This window comes from Hemicordylus capensis, chromosome 3, assembly GCF_027244095.1.
Source record: "Hemicordylus capensis ecotype Gifberg chromosome 3, rHemCap1.1.pri, whole genome shotgun sequence".
Lineage (NCBI taxonomy): Eukaryota > Metazoa > Chordata > Lepidosauria > Squamata > Cordylidae > Hemicordylus > Hemicordylus capensis.
Window position 1 is genome coordinate 288,592,812 of NC_069659.1, and position 14,947 is coordinate 288,607,758.

Consider the following 14,947-nt stretch of genomic DNA (forward strand, 5'->3'; position numbering starts at 1 on the left):
TAGTGGCTCAGGCTTTGTTAAATGATACGACAAGCAAACCATCAAGACAGTTTATTATAAACATTAAGAAACACACAGCCTTAAGCCATCATCAGGGGCCGGCTTAGTTCACTCAGAATGCATAAACAATTTTTCACAAATGGAAACAGGGAAAGGCTTTGTAACTCTAATTCTCAAGGCTCACTGCCTACCATATACACTACTACCAAGTGCTGAATGCTTTACTCTATCTTCTGTGCACCTTCTCTATTCTTCTAAATGATGTAATTATTTGCTTTGTAAATGTCCTGCCAGTGTTTAAAGCTGGACACTATGAACTGTACAAATTTACCTCAGCACTTGTGGTGTGTGAAATCACAGGCTGTGAAGTACACAGTGCCTTAATGATAATGTACATGCATTGACACACATGTGTACCAAGATAAAAGAACTCCACTCCTCCCTCCAGGATGTAAGATCTAGACCCTGACTGGACCTAAAGAAAGAAGCTGAGCCCTAAATAATGAAAGAGAAGGACATACAATATCATTTATTGGAAATTAAAAATGGAAAACACGTTCAACGATAGGCCGGAAGTGCTAAACTGAAATGATGTGTGAATCTAGTTTATCTATATATCTACGTTTCAGAGCGTCTTGCTTGACCTCGTGGCTCTTAGAGCATATTAACTGAAATATTTTATAAGCCTCAATGGTAGAAAGCAGCTTTTACGCCTCACATTAATATAAATAATGTGTTCTTATCTTTAATTTGACTGACGCATTTCTTCTGAGCCCTTACGTCACAGGTGTGCGACTTTGGTCGCTTAGCAACAGAGAGATGTCTCCGTTATGGCCGCGGTGCGGTGGATGCTCTGGTTGCTTCTCTTGACGTTGGTGCTGGAGTCGGGGAAGGCTGAGCCCGAGACTGAAAACGGCACCCTCTTTGCAGGGGAAAGCCCCACGAATGGGCCGGAGACGGAAAACGGCACCCTCCTCGCAGGGGAAGGTGTCAGTCCCACGAATGAGACGCGTCCGCGCGAGACACCCACGATCCAGAGGGAAGAGGGACCCGTACCCAGAGAGGGTGAGGCGGGTGGGGGGCTGCTCGAGGCTCCCGCTGTCGTCCTAAGGCCGCTCCTTCCCCACCTCTTTACGGGGGGGGGGGTTTGCAGAGCCCCTCTCTCGGCGCAGGGTCCCTTCCTGCCCTCCTGATTCCCGACCCTCTTCTCGCTTCGCTTTCCCGGCCCCACCACAGGCGTGTTGTCAAGCTGCCCTTGTGACCTGCATCCCGGCTCCTGCGACCTCAACTGTTGCTGTGATTCAAGCTGCGGATCCGGATGCAACCTGGGAGGTCCCGAGTGTCCCTTTTCTTTCTGTCTTCCAGGCAGCACCAGGTGAGGCAGCTGAACGCAACTGCTTTTCAGTGTGCAAAGGATAAGGAGTGGGGAAGGGTCGGGGGCGAAGCAGTTTTTATCGACTTGGGGGGGGGGGCGAGTGCTTCTGATCCGTGTGTCTGATGTTCTGTAGGGCTCAAATAGGGTTGTGTACAACCAGCTGATCTGATACCAGTGAGGTCCTGGAGGCTCTAGAATGCTATGGGAGATCTGGAACTGATAATGCAGGGAGATGGTTGACAGAAATGATAAAGACTGTGTTATTTAGCTTCTGAAAATCAAGGCACTGATGAAGAAAATATGTGTCCTCTGTTTTACATTATTAACAAACTGAAACTCCTTTTCCTTAAGCTGCTTTCCCTGTTCTCGCTGACCCTGCTCGCCTTTCCCCAGACCTCCAGATAGAGATGTTCTTAAAGGAACAGACTCATTTATCCTTACAGAGATATTTAATCTTGTGAGTTTTAGTACTCCATCCCAAAGGGCCTCCAGGTATCTTCTAAGAACAGGGTCCTGTTAAATCCTGTTAGTTTGGAAACACATAATGAGCAAGGTTGCATAGATATCCAGTTTCAGTAGGCAGTCCTATTTATATATCTCATAAACCTCTGAGGAAGGGTTCTTCAGGGAGCTCTCTCTGGGCCACCACTGTTATGTATAATAATAATACAATAATATGTATTATTGGGAAGACCAATAGTTTAGTGGTAAAGCATATGCTTTGTATACAGAAGATCCCAGATTCCATCCCTAGTGGCATCTCCATTAAAAAAGATTTTAGGTAACCAGGCTGGGCAAGACTTCTGCCTAAGTCTTTGAAGAGCCACTGCCAGTCAGGGGAACAGAGTATTGGACTAGACAGATTAAGGGTGTAACTCAGTATAAGATAGCATTGTGTATCATATATGTGTCTGTATGTGCATTTTTAAAACGAGCCTGTAAGATTCTAGACAGTTGTCGTACTGTATGAATTATTTCTGTATTCCTACTTGCCACAAAACCATCACGTAGCAGGGATGGGAGGGAAAACGGCTCTTTAACTGCTTAGAGTATTCTGTATTTCATTGTGTGCCAGAGAGAAAGATCTAGTAAATAAACCATGCATTTAGCCATGCATGTTGAAAGCAATTGTGTGGAATATGTTATTGATCTGAATTTATTTAGGTGATGCTCCCCCTTCTGCGGGATGGACTTTTGTGTACTTGTATTTTTGGTGTAGGGCTGTGAGTTGGATGTGTCTGGAGAAGTCCCTCATTTTCCGAAATAACACTCCTTACCACACTGAGATTCTCCCTGGTCCTGATGGATGTGTGTCGCTGTTCTGTGTGCAGTTAAAAGATCGTAAGTAAAAGTTTGGAAAGCTGCTTTTATTTTCCAGGTTACTGTTCTCTTTGATCAAAACTCTTCTTTAAGCCAGTTGTCAGAATAAAAGTTCAAAGTCCAGTGGCTAGTTGGCGCAAAAGATATAAAGGAGATAATGAGCCTTTTGTTTTTCTTGTTTTTCCTTTAAAACTTTTTGAAACACACACCCCTGCTGCAACTTCCTGGGCCCATTAAACAACACTTCTTATAGTGTCCTAACAATCAATCTGTATCTGTCTTTCTGTAATTTAAACTCTTCTTTGACAGTAAAATGCAGATATACTCTGTAGTTTTGTGTCAGTCTTTTAGTGTATTCATACATTCCATTTCTGTATGTAAAGCATTTCCTTCTGTGCACCTTATGTTTTTAATTTTCAACTCTTTAGAATATTATGCTTAATTCTTTTCAGTTGGCCAGACTTGTTAAAATGTGGTCATGAATGCAGAACCCTGAATGAACATCTGCTCATTCACATTCCACTGCTATGAGAGTATAATGTCTAAGAGACTGAGCTATAAATCGGCATTTTTCTGATTTGAATGTCGCCTCTGCCTTGAACTCATTTGGTGGGCCTTAGGCAAACCACTTCCATTCTCCTTCAGCTTCTTAGCTGCAATATGGAGATAATTACTCTACAGGATTGTTGTAAGGATTAGAATAAAATAATTTATGTGAAGCTCTGAGTATTCCAAAGTGCTAAACAAATGCTATTTTAGTTTTGATACTCCCAGGTCTATCTGGGCAGTTCCATTGTCTAGCCTTCCTTATGCTCAAAATTTCTTTATACTCAATTTCTTTATACTTCAGCCCAATATTTAGAGTTTCTTACTTCAGATAGTAGTGGTAATTAATTGTCTTATTTTGTTATCTGCTTTAGTTGGTGATGTGCAAGCAGAGGTTTGCTCTATGACTGCTGATGGCATCCTTTCGCTAAGCGGGTCTGGACCTGAGCCATACAGCTCTGCCTCAGCAGCCCATAACTCCCCTACTGTAATGATTGGATGGGGTGGGGTTTCATTGCAATTGTGCTGAGGAGTGCTCTTTGAAGGTGCTGTTGACAATCCTCTTTCTTGCATTCTCATGATGTAATTTAGCACTTCTGTGCCCTCTGACAAAGAGTAGGGAATGAACATCTAATAAGTACTATAGTTCATTCTGAAAAGCATCTGGAAGGAGTTTGCATTTGATGGGTTTGCAAGAGGAGTAGGATAACTGTCTAGTGCTGTGATTTTACTGTTCAACTTGCCTTTCCCTCCCACTACATATAGCGAAGCTGAACTATTTACTGCAGCCACAGGCAGTTACAAAAGCAAACTTTCCTGCACTCTTAGCAGAATATGGAGGGTCATCTTTCACCTTACAAGAACAAGTTCAGCAGTCTCCATCTGCCTTTTACCGGGTGAGCTGACTCTTGGCTATAGGTAAAGATTTTCTTCTGAGGTTTTTGGTGGTGAGAGGTTTTCTGCTAGAAGATCTAGATAGAAAAAAAGGTTGTTAAGTTTTTCCTTTCATTTTGCATCCTTTTTGTAACTTCTCCTTTTCCTAGAGTTATGAAGCTTCCCTTGCAGTTTACAATGTATACTTGTTCAAAGACCCACCATGCAGTAGGGTAGATGATATAAGGTCTACTTGAATAGAGATTAGTTGATGTGTTATGCTCTTTCTATGTGTGCTTTGCAGAAAGCTATTCCCATCTGTAAACTCTTCTGTTTCCATTTTAGGTGGGGGATCCAGTGCAGACTTACTTTGCTGCATCATCTGTACTGAGTGTGCTAAAACAACCAACGAGAATGGTTGCCAGCCAACTTTGTACTGATGAGAATCCTGCTGGTGAGCATGAGGACTTTACATCTCTTAGCAAGGACCCACAAATTTTGGCTGGGTTTGGTCATCAGTGATTGATTGATTGTTAAATTTATACCCCGCTTTTCATTAAGAAAATCCCAAGGAGGCTCACAATAAAATTGAAAAACAAGGTTATAAAAAAGACACATTAAAACATTGAGCTAAAAATATAAAAACAAATCTGATTAAAAATAAAAAAATTAAACACAAGCATAAAAACAGTACAAAATACAAGAAGCAGCAGCAGAGACAATCATATAAAAGCCTGGGTAAAAAGTCACGATTTGCTATGCTTTCTAAAAACTGTGATGGAGACTGAGGAGCAGATACCCACCGGGAGAGCATTCCAGAATTGTTCTAATTGTTCATAGTAGGCTTTGAGGCTTGGTTTTCTTGCTTGCTACTCTACAGAGGCAAAAGTAAATCTGTCTTCCTTTCACCTGCTGCCTTGCAAGGAGGGTCTAGCACAAGATGAAGCCTGCCACTGTCTTAAAAGAGATACACACTGCCTTTCTGTGTTGCTGCTAGCTTTTTTTTTTTTTTTTAATAAAGTGCTTTTCCTATGATAAATGCTTTCCCTGATGGTCACCAAAATTTAATTTTTTGTTGCATCAGGATCCAGTGGAGGTCAGGCCATGAAGTAGTCAGATTTCGGAGATGGTGGAGGCAAGGTTGTCAGTCTGGGGGCACAGAAGTGACTAGCAGTCTAGTCCAGGTTGGGCATAAGTCAGGTTCCAGAGGCAGTAGTCACAAGTCAGTGGGGCCAGAAGCAAGTAATATAGTCCAAGACAGGCAAGAAGTCATCCAGAGGTAGGAAGTATAATTCAGGATAGTTAGGCAGGCAGATCAAGCTCTAAAAGAGCAGAAGCTTAGCTGGGAAGCATGAGCCAACTGAAAAAAGAAAAAGGGGCAAGCTAACTGGTAGTCAGTAATTGTTTCTAGTAGGTTCTAAGGCTTGATTTTCTTCAAGACAAGTCTCCTTTTTTTAATTTGACGCTTCATCTTGGTGCTACCTTCTTTTTCTCCCCCTTCAATTAGAAGCAAGTTCTGAAGCTAGAATTTTATTGGTCCTGGTGGACAGGGATTGGTCCTTGTGTTCTGCTGATAGAGTACTTGGCTATTTGATAGCACCAGTACTGCAGGCTTGAAGCATAGAGCTCAGTCTGCCAGGCTTGTGCTTGACACAATGCTGGTGGCACAGGACCTCAGGTGCCAAAGTGTGGCTGCTGGCTAGGGCTGTGGGCTTTAGACTATCCAAAGCCAAATAATGTGCAGCACTTTTGGAACTGTGTAGAGGTGGTCACTACAAGCATCTCCACACAGCACTGCATGCTTCCAGTGTGGGGGTGCACCTCCTTTGTTAGAAGCAAAGCCCACACTGCCTCAGTAGCAGCTGGGAAGGTGTGTGAGAAGCACTGAGAGGTGAAAGTATTTGAAAACACTATAGCTCTGCCAGGGGCATAGCTGTGATGGAATAAGTGGGGGAAAATGTTTCTCAGCCCCTGAGGGAGGGAGGCCAGCCAACTGGGCAACTTTTTGCTCTTACTTTTTCTCTCCTGCCTCCCCTACACTGCTAGTGATTCATCTTGGCTTCAAGGAAGATGAGTCCTCTCCAGGAGAAGAAGGGGAGGAATGTTAAGCAGCATCCCTCCCTCCTCCTTGCCTCCTGACTGGCTGGTTTGTGTAGTGCTCAGGTTCAGCCCTCCCTTCTCTCTTCCTCGCTGACAGGAACGAGAAGTCAGCAGAGGCAGGGGCCTGTCTTCATTTCTTGTCCCAGAGCCCACTCTAACCTTGCTATACCCCTGAGCTCTGTACTCCCTTCACACCTTCCAGCCAACACTGGGGCACTACAGGATTCTCCTTCCCATAAAGGAGGCACCCCATGCTGGAAGCATGCAGAATTCCACTGAGATTGACATGTTGGGAGTGGCTGCCTCTGCACAAATCCAAAGGGCTCCTGCATATTAATCATTGTCATACGTTTCTAAGTACAGCCCTACTGCTGGGACCTCTAGTCTGAGAGTCTCCCCCGCCTCCACCTCCTTATATTTAACAAGTTGACCCTAGTGACTATATTTGTGGACTGCTGTTTTTTATTATGACAGTTGCAACTTATTTTCTGCCCTCATTTGGCTTCTTGCTTTTTTTCTAGGTTTCCTGGAGAGTAAAACCACAAGCTGCATTCGGATCTTTACTGACCTGAGAAGCAGCTGTACTACTGACCCTGCGCTAGATGCAGCTTCATATTATCGGGACTTCAGTGTGTTGAAGGTGTCATATCTTTGGTCTGCCATTGAACTGCTTACTTGGTCATTTTGATGCCATTTGTCTCTTTCCTAGTACAAGCTTGGTACAAGGGCTTGTAGATTGCTCAGGCATCTCAGAACTAAGGATCTGTCAGCTGTTTTCTAATGTCGAATGGATTTTTTTGTTTTTTAAAGAACTTAGAAATCTTGAGAAAGGAACTTGTATTTCTGTTGGACTGTCACAGGCCTATAGAGAGTTCAGGTCCTACAGAAAAATGTAGCTATCCTTGCATAATATACACACCCAATTAAATAAAAGAATATTGTGGAAAAGACAAAGTTGTGAGGCTAGGTTGGCAAATTCTATTATTTTGTGCAGAGACACTAAGGTATCTATGGCTTTTCTCTTTCAGGTCCCAGTAAACATGACTGTTTTCCAACCTTTACAGGTAAGATTACATAAATGGTAACATTTTCTGAATATAAATCCATCCGCTTTCTGAGCTAAGGAACACCCAACTTAAGAGTCTCACAGAATTATTTGCAGGTTTCAGGTTTCAAGCAGGGGAGTAGATAGTGGGAATATGTTAGTGTGGGATGTGGGGGGGAAACCCTGGTCTAGAATGCATCTGAACAGAATATGTGGGGTGAAGATAAAATGCTCCTTGAAAACTGACAATATGCTTTGCTGTCCACAGGCGAACATTTTCCCTGTTTCAAAGCCTGCATCTCCCTCTCTGAATGACAACATTTGCTACAACGTTGTTTCTGAGGTATCTCATTTGTTAAGTAAATGCCTTCCTTATCAACAGAGTAATGGGCAGGTGGACTGAAGCCTCTCCTATAGCACACCTTGCCTCCCATTGAGCTGTGTGTCATGCTTCTAGGTCACCTATGAGGTGGAGTTCAATGGCGTCCATGGCATTCAGAATGTTTCTGTCCAGTTCAAAGTGGCCAACATATCTGGGAACCCAGGATCTACGCTACAACAGCACTTTTCTTTGCACTTTTGGGTCAGTATTTGTTCTTGTATGCATCATTGTACTGGGGAGAAGGGGAAAAGTTGGGAGTGTAGGAGATGGGGCCAGTACATATAACTAGATCTTCTGCTGCATTGTGTTTTGAAGCCGATGAGAAAATAATCCAGAATCAGTGTATTGGAAATGAGAAGTGTATTCTGACACTGAGCAGCCTCGTGCAGCTGGTCCCATACCCATATTGCTTGGAGAGTCATTGATATGGAAGACTTTTTCCAATGGCATACAACTCTAGATTCTTCTTGAATCAATTAGAAGTCTCAAGCTGCTGAGCTGAAGAAACATTTTTTAGCTATAACAGCATACTACAAAATAAAAAATGCTGTGTCTCCCTGTGGCCTTTTGCCTATTGACGTCTCTGGAGTGTGGAGTGCTGAGGTAGATGTGCTCAAAGTCTGAAGCCATGTGAGTGTGACAGAGTGCACAAGGATACTCCAGAGCAAACAGAAATCTGGATGTTCTGGTATATCAGAAAGCTTGGAATAGACTGTGGTCCTCTCTTCCCCTCTGTGCCAAATTGAACATTTTGCCCCCACCTTCCCAATAAGACCTATGTTCAGGGCTCAGGAAATCCACTAGTCTACTTGTCTGTGGTGAGTGAAAAATGATGCCTGATGAATGAAAAAAATCCTGACAAGTAATGTACCAACATAGCTCAACAAGTAAAATTTTGTCCGGCTGGTGAGTAGAGCCAACATTCCTTGACCCTGCCTAAGTTGCTGTGCTTCCTCCTTATTAACTATATAAATAATGCCATGCCAGCCTGTATCAGTCACCTAATATCCCCCCCCCCGCCCATCTCTTTGCACATCTTTGCAAATGCCTCCTTGTTGTCTTGCAAGTGATTATAATTCCTGTTGCCTTTTAATATTACAAAGGAGCAGCTGCTGCTGGCATGTAGGGATGACTACCTGGTGTTATGACCAGTATTGTTCTTTTGTCTTTGCATGCATTTAATGCTTAGTGATTTCCCAAGATGGGTCTATAATCCACCTTTTGTGTTGCAGTCTGAGTGGACTATTAGTGGGGACTTCAAGGCACTAGATAAAACAATAACAATGTGGACATTCTCAGGTGTGACATGAACTATGGCATGAGTGAGCTCAGCACCCAGTTCTTTGGCATTTCAACTCTGGCCATCAGGAGGAATTCAGTTTGGTCCCTACTGATGGCTATAAGTTGGAATCTCTGCAGAAGATGGTATCGCTATTGGTGTCATTTTCCCTCCCCAATTTGTCTCTTGCAGAGTAGAAGCCCTTCTTTCACCAAACAGAGAAGTGGGAATCCTGGATATATTATTGGAGCACCCCTAATTGCGATGTACAGTAACACCCAGCAACATGTATCCTTTCTAACACTATGCTTTGTAGAGCACCTTTGCCATCTGGTGTAGTTGCAGTCTTTAGACAATTACCACTCTGGAGAGCTGGTCATTTCTTAGTATTCTTGTCCAGGAGCTGCAATAGGAATGAATTAATTTCTTATTACAATCAATGACCAGCAATCAAAAGATAAAATTAAAATCAAAATCAAAACAGGACTGGGTAATAGAGCATTAGAACATATACATACAGAAGTCTCAATTACAATTAATCAACTGTTCCCGTCTCAGTTTACATGCTGCAGCACAGAATCTTGCTGCAATATGGAGGATTTTAAATTCTCCCAGTTCTGGGCTTCAGATGATTGCATAGATTCACATATAAGTGGCAGTACCCTGTAAGAGCTAAAGGTGACCTGCACAGAATAGAATTGTATATCCCAGGCAGGGGCGTAACTACCATTAGGCAAGGGGAGGCAGCTGCCTGGGGGCCCCCACTCCTCGAGGGGCCCCCCAGAGGCAAGTCACATGTGAAGTGAGTGTGTGTGTATCAGCGAGGGGCCCATTTAAAAATTTTGTCTCTGGGCCCACTCCAGATTCGTTATGCCCCTGATCCCAGGTATAGCTAACAGGGACTCCCTTTCCTACCTGCAAATGAGAGTAAGCATCTTTTTTCTTTTCAGTTCTTCCTTTATCACCTGTAGCCATGGTAACTACTTGCAATATATTGGACTTCTCTTTGTCCCCTTTACACATAACACGCTTGGAACAGAAACACGGTTGCCTGGAACAAATAAAGATTTTATTAACTAACTCTGCCTCTGAATATTGTAGTCTAGGCACTACAGTTACATTTCTAGGTGCCTTGGCTCCCTGGAGCCTTGGATTTGTCAAGCCCTGAGTACAGGATCTGAGGGAGATCTCTTTTGGTTCTGTCTGTATAGAAAACTCAGATGTTTGGACATAGTGCTGTTGTTGGCCAATGGAGGTTTGAATCCAGTCAATTAACAGCTTTTGCATAGTATACCTAGAAGAGGAGACAGCCTTTTGTCTCTTATCAGGACCCCCAAGGCTGGCTGGCTGACCATGCTCTCCTCTTTACCATTCATGTGCTGCCTTTAATTGGCAACCTTGTATAGAGAGGTATTCTTGGGGCTGCCACACAACTGGAAGAATCCCATTCTCTGATGCCTGGAGCCCAGGACATCTCTCATTGGGTTATCCTTTCCACGTGCTCCCAGGCGGGACTAATCAAAATTTGTTACTAGCCTTAAGAGCCCCGGATGGATAACCCTGCCCAGTTCTTTTAGTCCTGCAGCACTAAAAGTATTCTGAGAGCCTTTGTGTCTGGATTGCCTCTCAGTGGCTGCGCTGAAGCTAAACTAGGAGTGGGCTAGGATTTATCATTTGTTAATCTGTTTCAGAGTATTTTAAAATATTTCTGTTTATCAATAATTGTCTGCTCCAGGCTTCCAGAAATGGGGATGGATTAAAAACTGAATAAATGAATGAATGTGCTTTTAAATTTAGGCACTGCTGCCTGAAGTACCTTTCTGTCCACAAGAGAGAGAAGTGTAGTCTTGGCTATTTTCTTGACTCCTCCTTTTCCTCAGGTAACCATTTTGCAGAATCAAGGCAATGGACAGTGCTCGGCAACAGAGAGGTACAGGATACAGTTTGGAGAAAATGTGAGGACAGACTGTCAGTTCAGGTAACACTCCTCATGTCCTCTTACAGAGGTTTCATTATTTTTGATCATGTCATCTTATTAAAACTTTAATACCACCCCCGCCCCCCAAAGCAAAATCGGGGATGTCCAATATCTGCTTAGTGTGTGAGCAGAAGCACTCAGCAAGAGTCTGTTCCTCTGTCCCACCACAAGCCATGCCTTCATTGAAGAACTTAATTATAAATCATCCCACAATAGTTCCAGTTTAGTGAGTTCTGGGATTCTTGCTAGGTAAAGGCCTGAATCCCTTCAACCTATGAACACCATCTTAGTGTCCTTTGTATATTTTCCTTTTGCATGGAAAAATGAGTAAATTTTAAGATTGTTTGGTAGAACCACTTTAAATGTGATTACTTTTCTGTAGAGAAACTGGGTTTCACTGGCACACCGGATAACATGAGCTCACCCTCATTCTTGTTTTGTCTTGTTTCCAGCATATCTTTGAAGCTGGGGGAAGCAAACTGTAGCCTCTTGCAAGAGATGTTGTATCAAGCCTTCCAGGGGAAATACATCCCAGGCAGCTTGGCCATCATTGGCAACGCTGACCCCACCCATCCAGGAGAATGGAACCAAATAGTCACCCAGAAATGCAGTGTGCAGGTAATGCAGAAAAAGAGAAATCGTCTCTCTTTCTAGCTTCACATGTAAGCTGTACAGCAGCACCTGAGGATGAGAGGGCACCATCTATCCCTGCAGCAGTGTCCAGCTGGAGCACGCTCACCTTGCCAAAGACTCTCCTTCAACTGGGCTAAAAAGTCCCACCTTGATAGCCTTTTGCTCCTTCTGAATGAAAGGCAAGGTGGTGGTTATAGAAGTCTTGTGTTCTGCTGATGCTATGCTGATTGGCTCCGAGATGTATCTCTTTATGTTTTGCTCTGTGCAAGATATAATTCTGGGCCTTCCTCATATCACCGCTAATCTGTTAGTGATGCTGTGGATTTACTGCCCTGTAGGCTATTCTTTATTTAATTTCTGTTTCCTCCTTTCTTTCTAGGGTGAGCATTGTATGGTTCCCATTTCCTTAGAGATCCAAGTGCTGTGGGCTCAGGTGGGCCTCCTGTCTAACCCGCAAGCTCAAGTCTTGGGAGCACGGTACCTTTATCTCTGCATGCCTCTAAAGGTCTGTCACAGACAGTGTTTTGGAGCTGTTTTCTGACTATTTATTTCTTTTTGAGTTACTCCTCTTAGTTTTAAAGGAGCTGAAGAGGACAAGCAGTAGTGATAATGACAAATTAGAAGTCCTAGACCTAACCATCCTTTTAGGGAAGATAAACAGCAACCTGCTGTATTCTAGTGGTGTGAGGGAAGACTATAGAAATGAATATAGCTGTGTATTTGTGGTATCCAAGTTAATCAGCTGTATTGACAGCAAGAGCTATACTGCAAAAGGTTGGTCCCCTGTGTTATGCATTGCCACATCTTGCCACTGGGGGGCTCACAAGGGAGGCTTGGACTGTGTAGTCTTGGGCTGTACACCTATAAAGTGCAGGAGGAGGAAGCAGGATACGTAATGGAGGCATTTGAAAACTCTGTGTGAGAAGGCTGGGAGGATCTCCAGGCCCTTTGTGTATCCTAATGCATAATGCCAAGGCCCATGTTCTCGTTTCTCCAAAAGAAGGCAGTTCTGCTGCTGCCCAGTGGTGAGGCAGAAATGGCTGCAGGAGATAATGGGACTAGAAGGGGATACCACTCTTTCCATTTGTTGTCCAGTGTGTGACTCCTGTCCAGGGTCTGTTTCAGGGAGCTCTATTTATTTATTTATTTATTTGCTTATTTATTTTATTTAACATATTTTAATACCACCCAAAACTTACGCCTCTGGGTGGTTCTTGGCAAACGGCCCTTCATAGGCCCCCTTATTTTTTGGTGGGCCTTAATTTTATTTATTTATTTAACATCTTTATAATGTTGAGAGAGTTGCTTTATCACCACTACATGGGCACAGAGCTGTTTTCTTTTTGAGTTACTGCTCATAACTTTAAAGGGCCCAACAATACCAGCTCTTGCCTCTGGCCCTGTTCCTGTATTCTAGCCTAAGCAGTAGCAAGGAATAACATTTCGTCACACAAGGCCTCCATTACATTACATCTCCCTAGATAAATGTCCCTGGCCTCTCTTTCATGTTCTGCTTGCTAAACCAATTAAAACTGAATTATGATCAACTGCATTTGTTTTTACTGTCTTTCCCCTTAAACGCATGGCTATATAAAGTTGAGAAGAGCAAGGACCTATTGATCCCAATATGATAGTAGATTCTTTCTCCCCTCCTCTAGTCTCTTGGCACAGATATGAACATGTTGTCTTTGACGACCACGGTTGCTTTTACGGATGCTACCAAAAGGCCGGAACCACCACGTGGTCAGCCCAGAGTGTACTGGAAACTCCCATTTGATTTCTTCTTCCCTTTCAAAGTGGCATTGAGTGGGGCTGGGAACAGCTCAGGAAGCCAAACGGGGACTCTGCTGGTGGCTTTAATATTGTGTGAAGCACTCTTCTTGTGAAGTGGAGAAACATCTTTCTAATAGAAGAAAATCTGCAAAGGAAATCATACTTGCAGTGATCTACTCTGCAATCTGAACAAATAGTCTCGTGGCTAAAGGAGTGCTCTAGAGACAGTCTGTCCGCCCAGTGGAGGGAGCAGAGCAGAACCTGTGGGTCAGAAGGCTGAGATGCTTGCACAAGGATTTATTCACATAACTAGCTGCGTCTTGTGGTGACCTGTTGAACAGTCACCAGCCAATGACAAGCTGGTCACATGCACATACCACCACACACAAAATTTGGCTTTTAAGCACAGGATCGGATGAACAAACAGGTGTGCCAGGAAGACATGCCATGACTGTTTACGGATGGTTTTCCTTTCTCCCTGTGGCAAAAGCTCTTTAGTTCATAAACATACATGAGTGGGATCCAAAGTAATTGGGGCAGAGTTGGTTCCATGCTCCTTCAGTCCCCTGAACCTCTCCACCATGGAAGTGTTTTGGTGTGAATACAGGCCTCTTTGGATTCCAGCTATGAATTCTTATTCTTGAAGGTGAAGTTTCTATCAAAGTTGGACAAGACCTGTAACTTTGAATCTGCTTGCCCTTGCCCATTGCCAGGGGAAGCTTGGGACACTTGATAACTTCTAAAGAAAATAACCACTATCTTCATGGAGTATTATTATCAATATCAGTTTTTAATACCTTAATCATGCCCTTGTTGGCATGAGTCACCTTTATGGTACCAGTTCTTTGCCTCTGTATCAGTAGGCATGGTAAGACATAGCCTTTCCCAGAGGAGTCAATCGGGGACATGAGGATTACTGAACCTCCCTGCAATCTTTAATGATGTAATTGAAGCTGGCCTGGTGCTGGATTCTGTTATTTGATGGAACTTGTGCACACTATTAATTACACCATATCAATATGAGTATTAGTTAGAATCAGGACTTTTATTTTGTCTTCATTGCAACCTATGATCTACTGAAGATTTCTAGTTTTAATACATTTTAATAAAGCAACCTACTTGACTGGATGCATTATATAACATAAAGAATTACTAAAGTATCTGTGTTTAGTGTCTGTTTATTATGTTAAAAATACTGGCTTCTAAAGCTAGCACTTCTATCTTCCATTAGATGAGTGTACAATGGTTTTTTCAGTGTCCACTTATGCTATGGTATTGTCAACCACCAGAATATAATTATGTTAGTATGCCATCCATTCCACTGCCCAGTTGTCTCCCTGCCTGAAAGAGTCTCTCTGGAGGTGGTGTTGGAATCCTCTAGGCATCACTGCAGGATAATGTCTATCTAGTCTTACTCCTTCACCACTGCTTCACACTGTTATACACATCCTAAGAGATGTGCTTGTTTAGCCTGCTTCTTTCTTTCAGTAACAACACTTTGCATTTCCCTTAGGCTTACTCTTGATTACCTAAGCAATCAAAACATACAATTGTTTCCTGACATTTCTGAGTGTTGCAAAAGGAACATAGATATCTGGAAATGTGTATGGCTGGAAAACTATTATTAATTAAATCACCATTAT

The 14,947-nt window shown here is 43.0% G+C and overlaps 1 protein-coding gene across 1 annotated transcript; it reads left to right on the forward strand.

Annotated features, from left to right (window-relative positions):
- Positions 1–682: 682 nt before the first annotated feature.
- TCTN3 (tectonic family member 3) lies at positions 683–14,464 on the forward strand. The gene is made up of 14 exons (XM_053305667.1): positions 683–1,065; positions 1,237–1,375; positions 2,595–2,716; positions 4,007–4,137; positions 4,460–4,568; positions 6,736–6,854; positions 7,243–7,278; positions 7,528–7,602; positions 7,717–7,842; positions 9,113–9,208; positions 10,801–10,898; positions 11,351–11,516; positions 11,911–12,036; positions 13,190–14,464. Exons 1-14 carry the CDS (start codon positions 831–833, stop codon positions 13,415–13,417), a joined length of 1,806 nt encoding a protein of 601 aa, XP_053161642.1. The 5' UTR covers positions 683–830; the 3' UTR covers positions 13,418–14,464.
- The last annotated feature ends 483 nt before the right edge of the window (positions 14,465–14,947 follow it).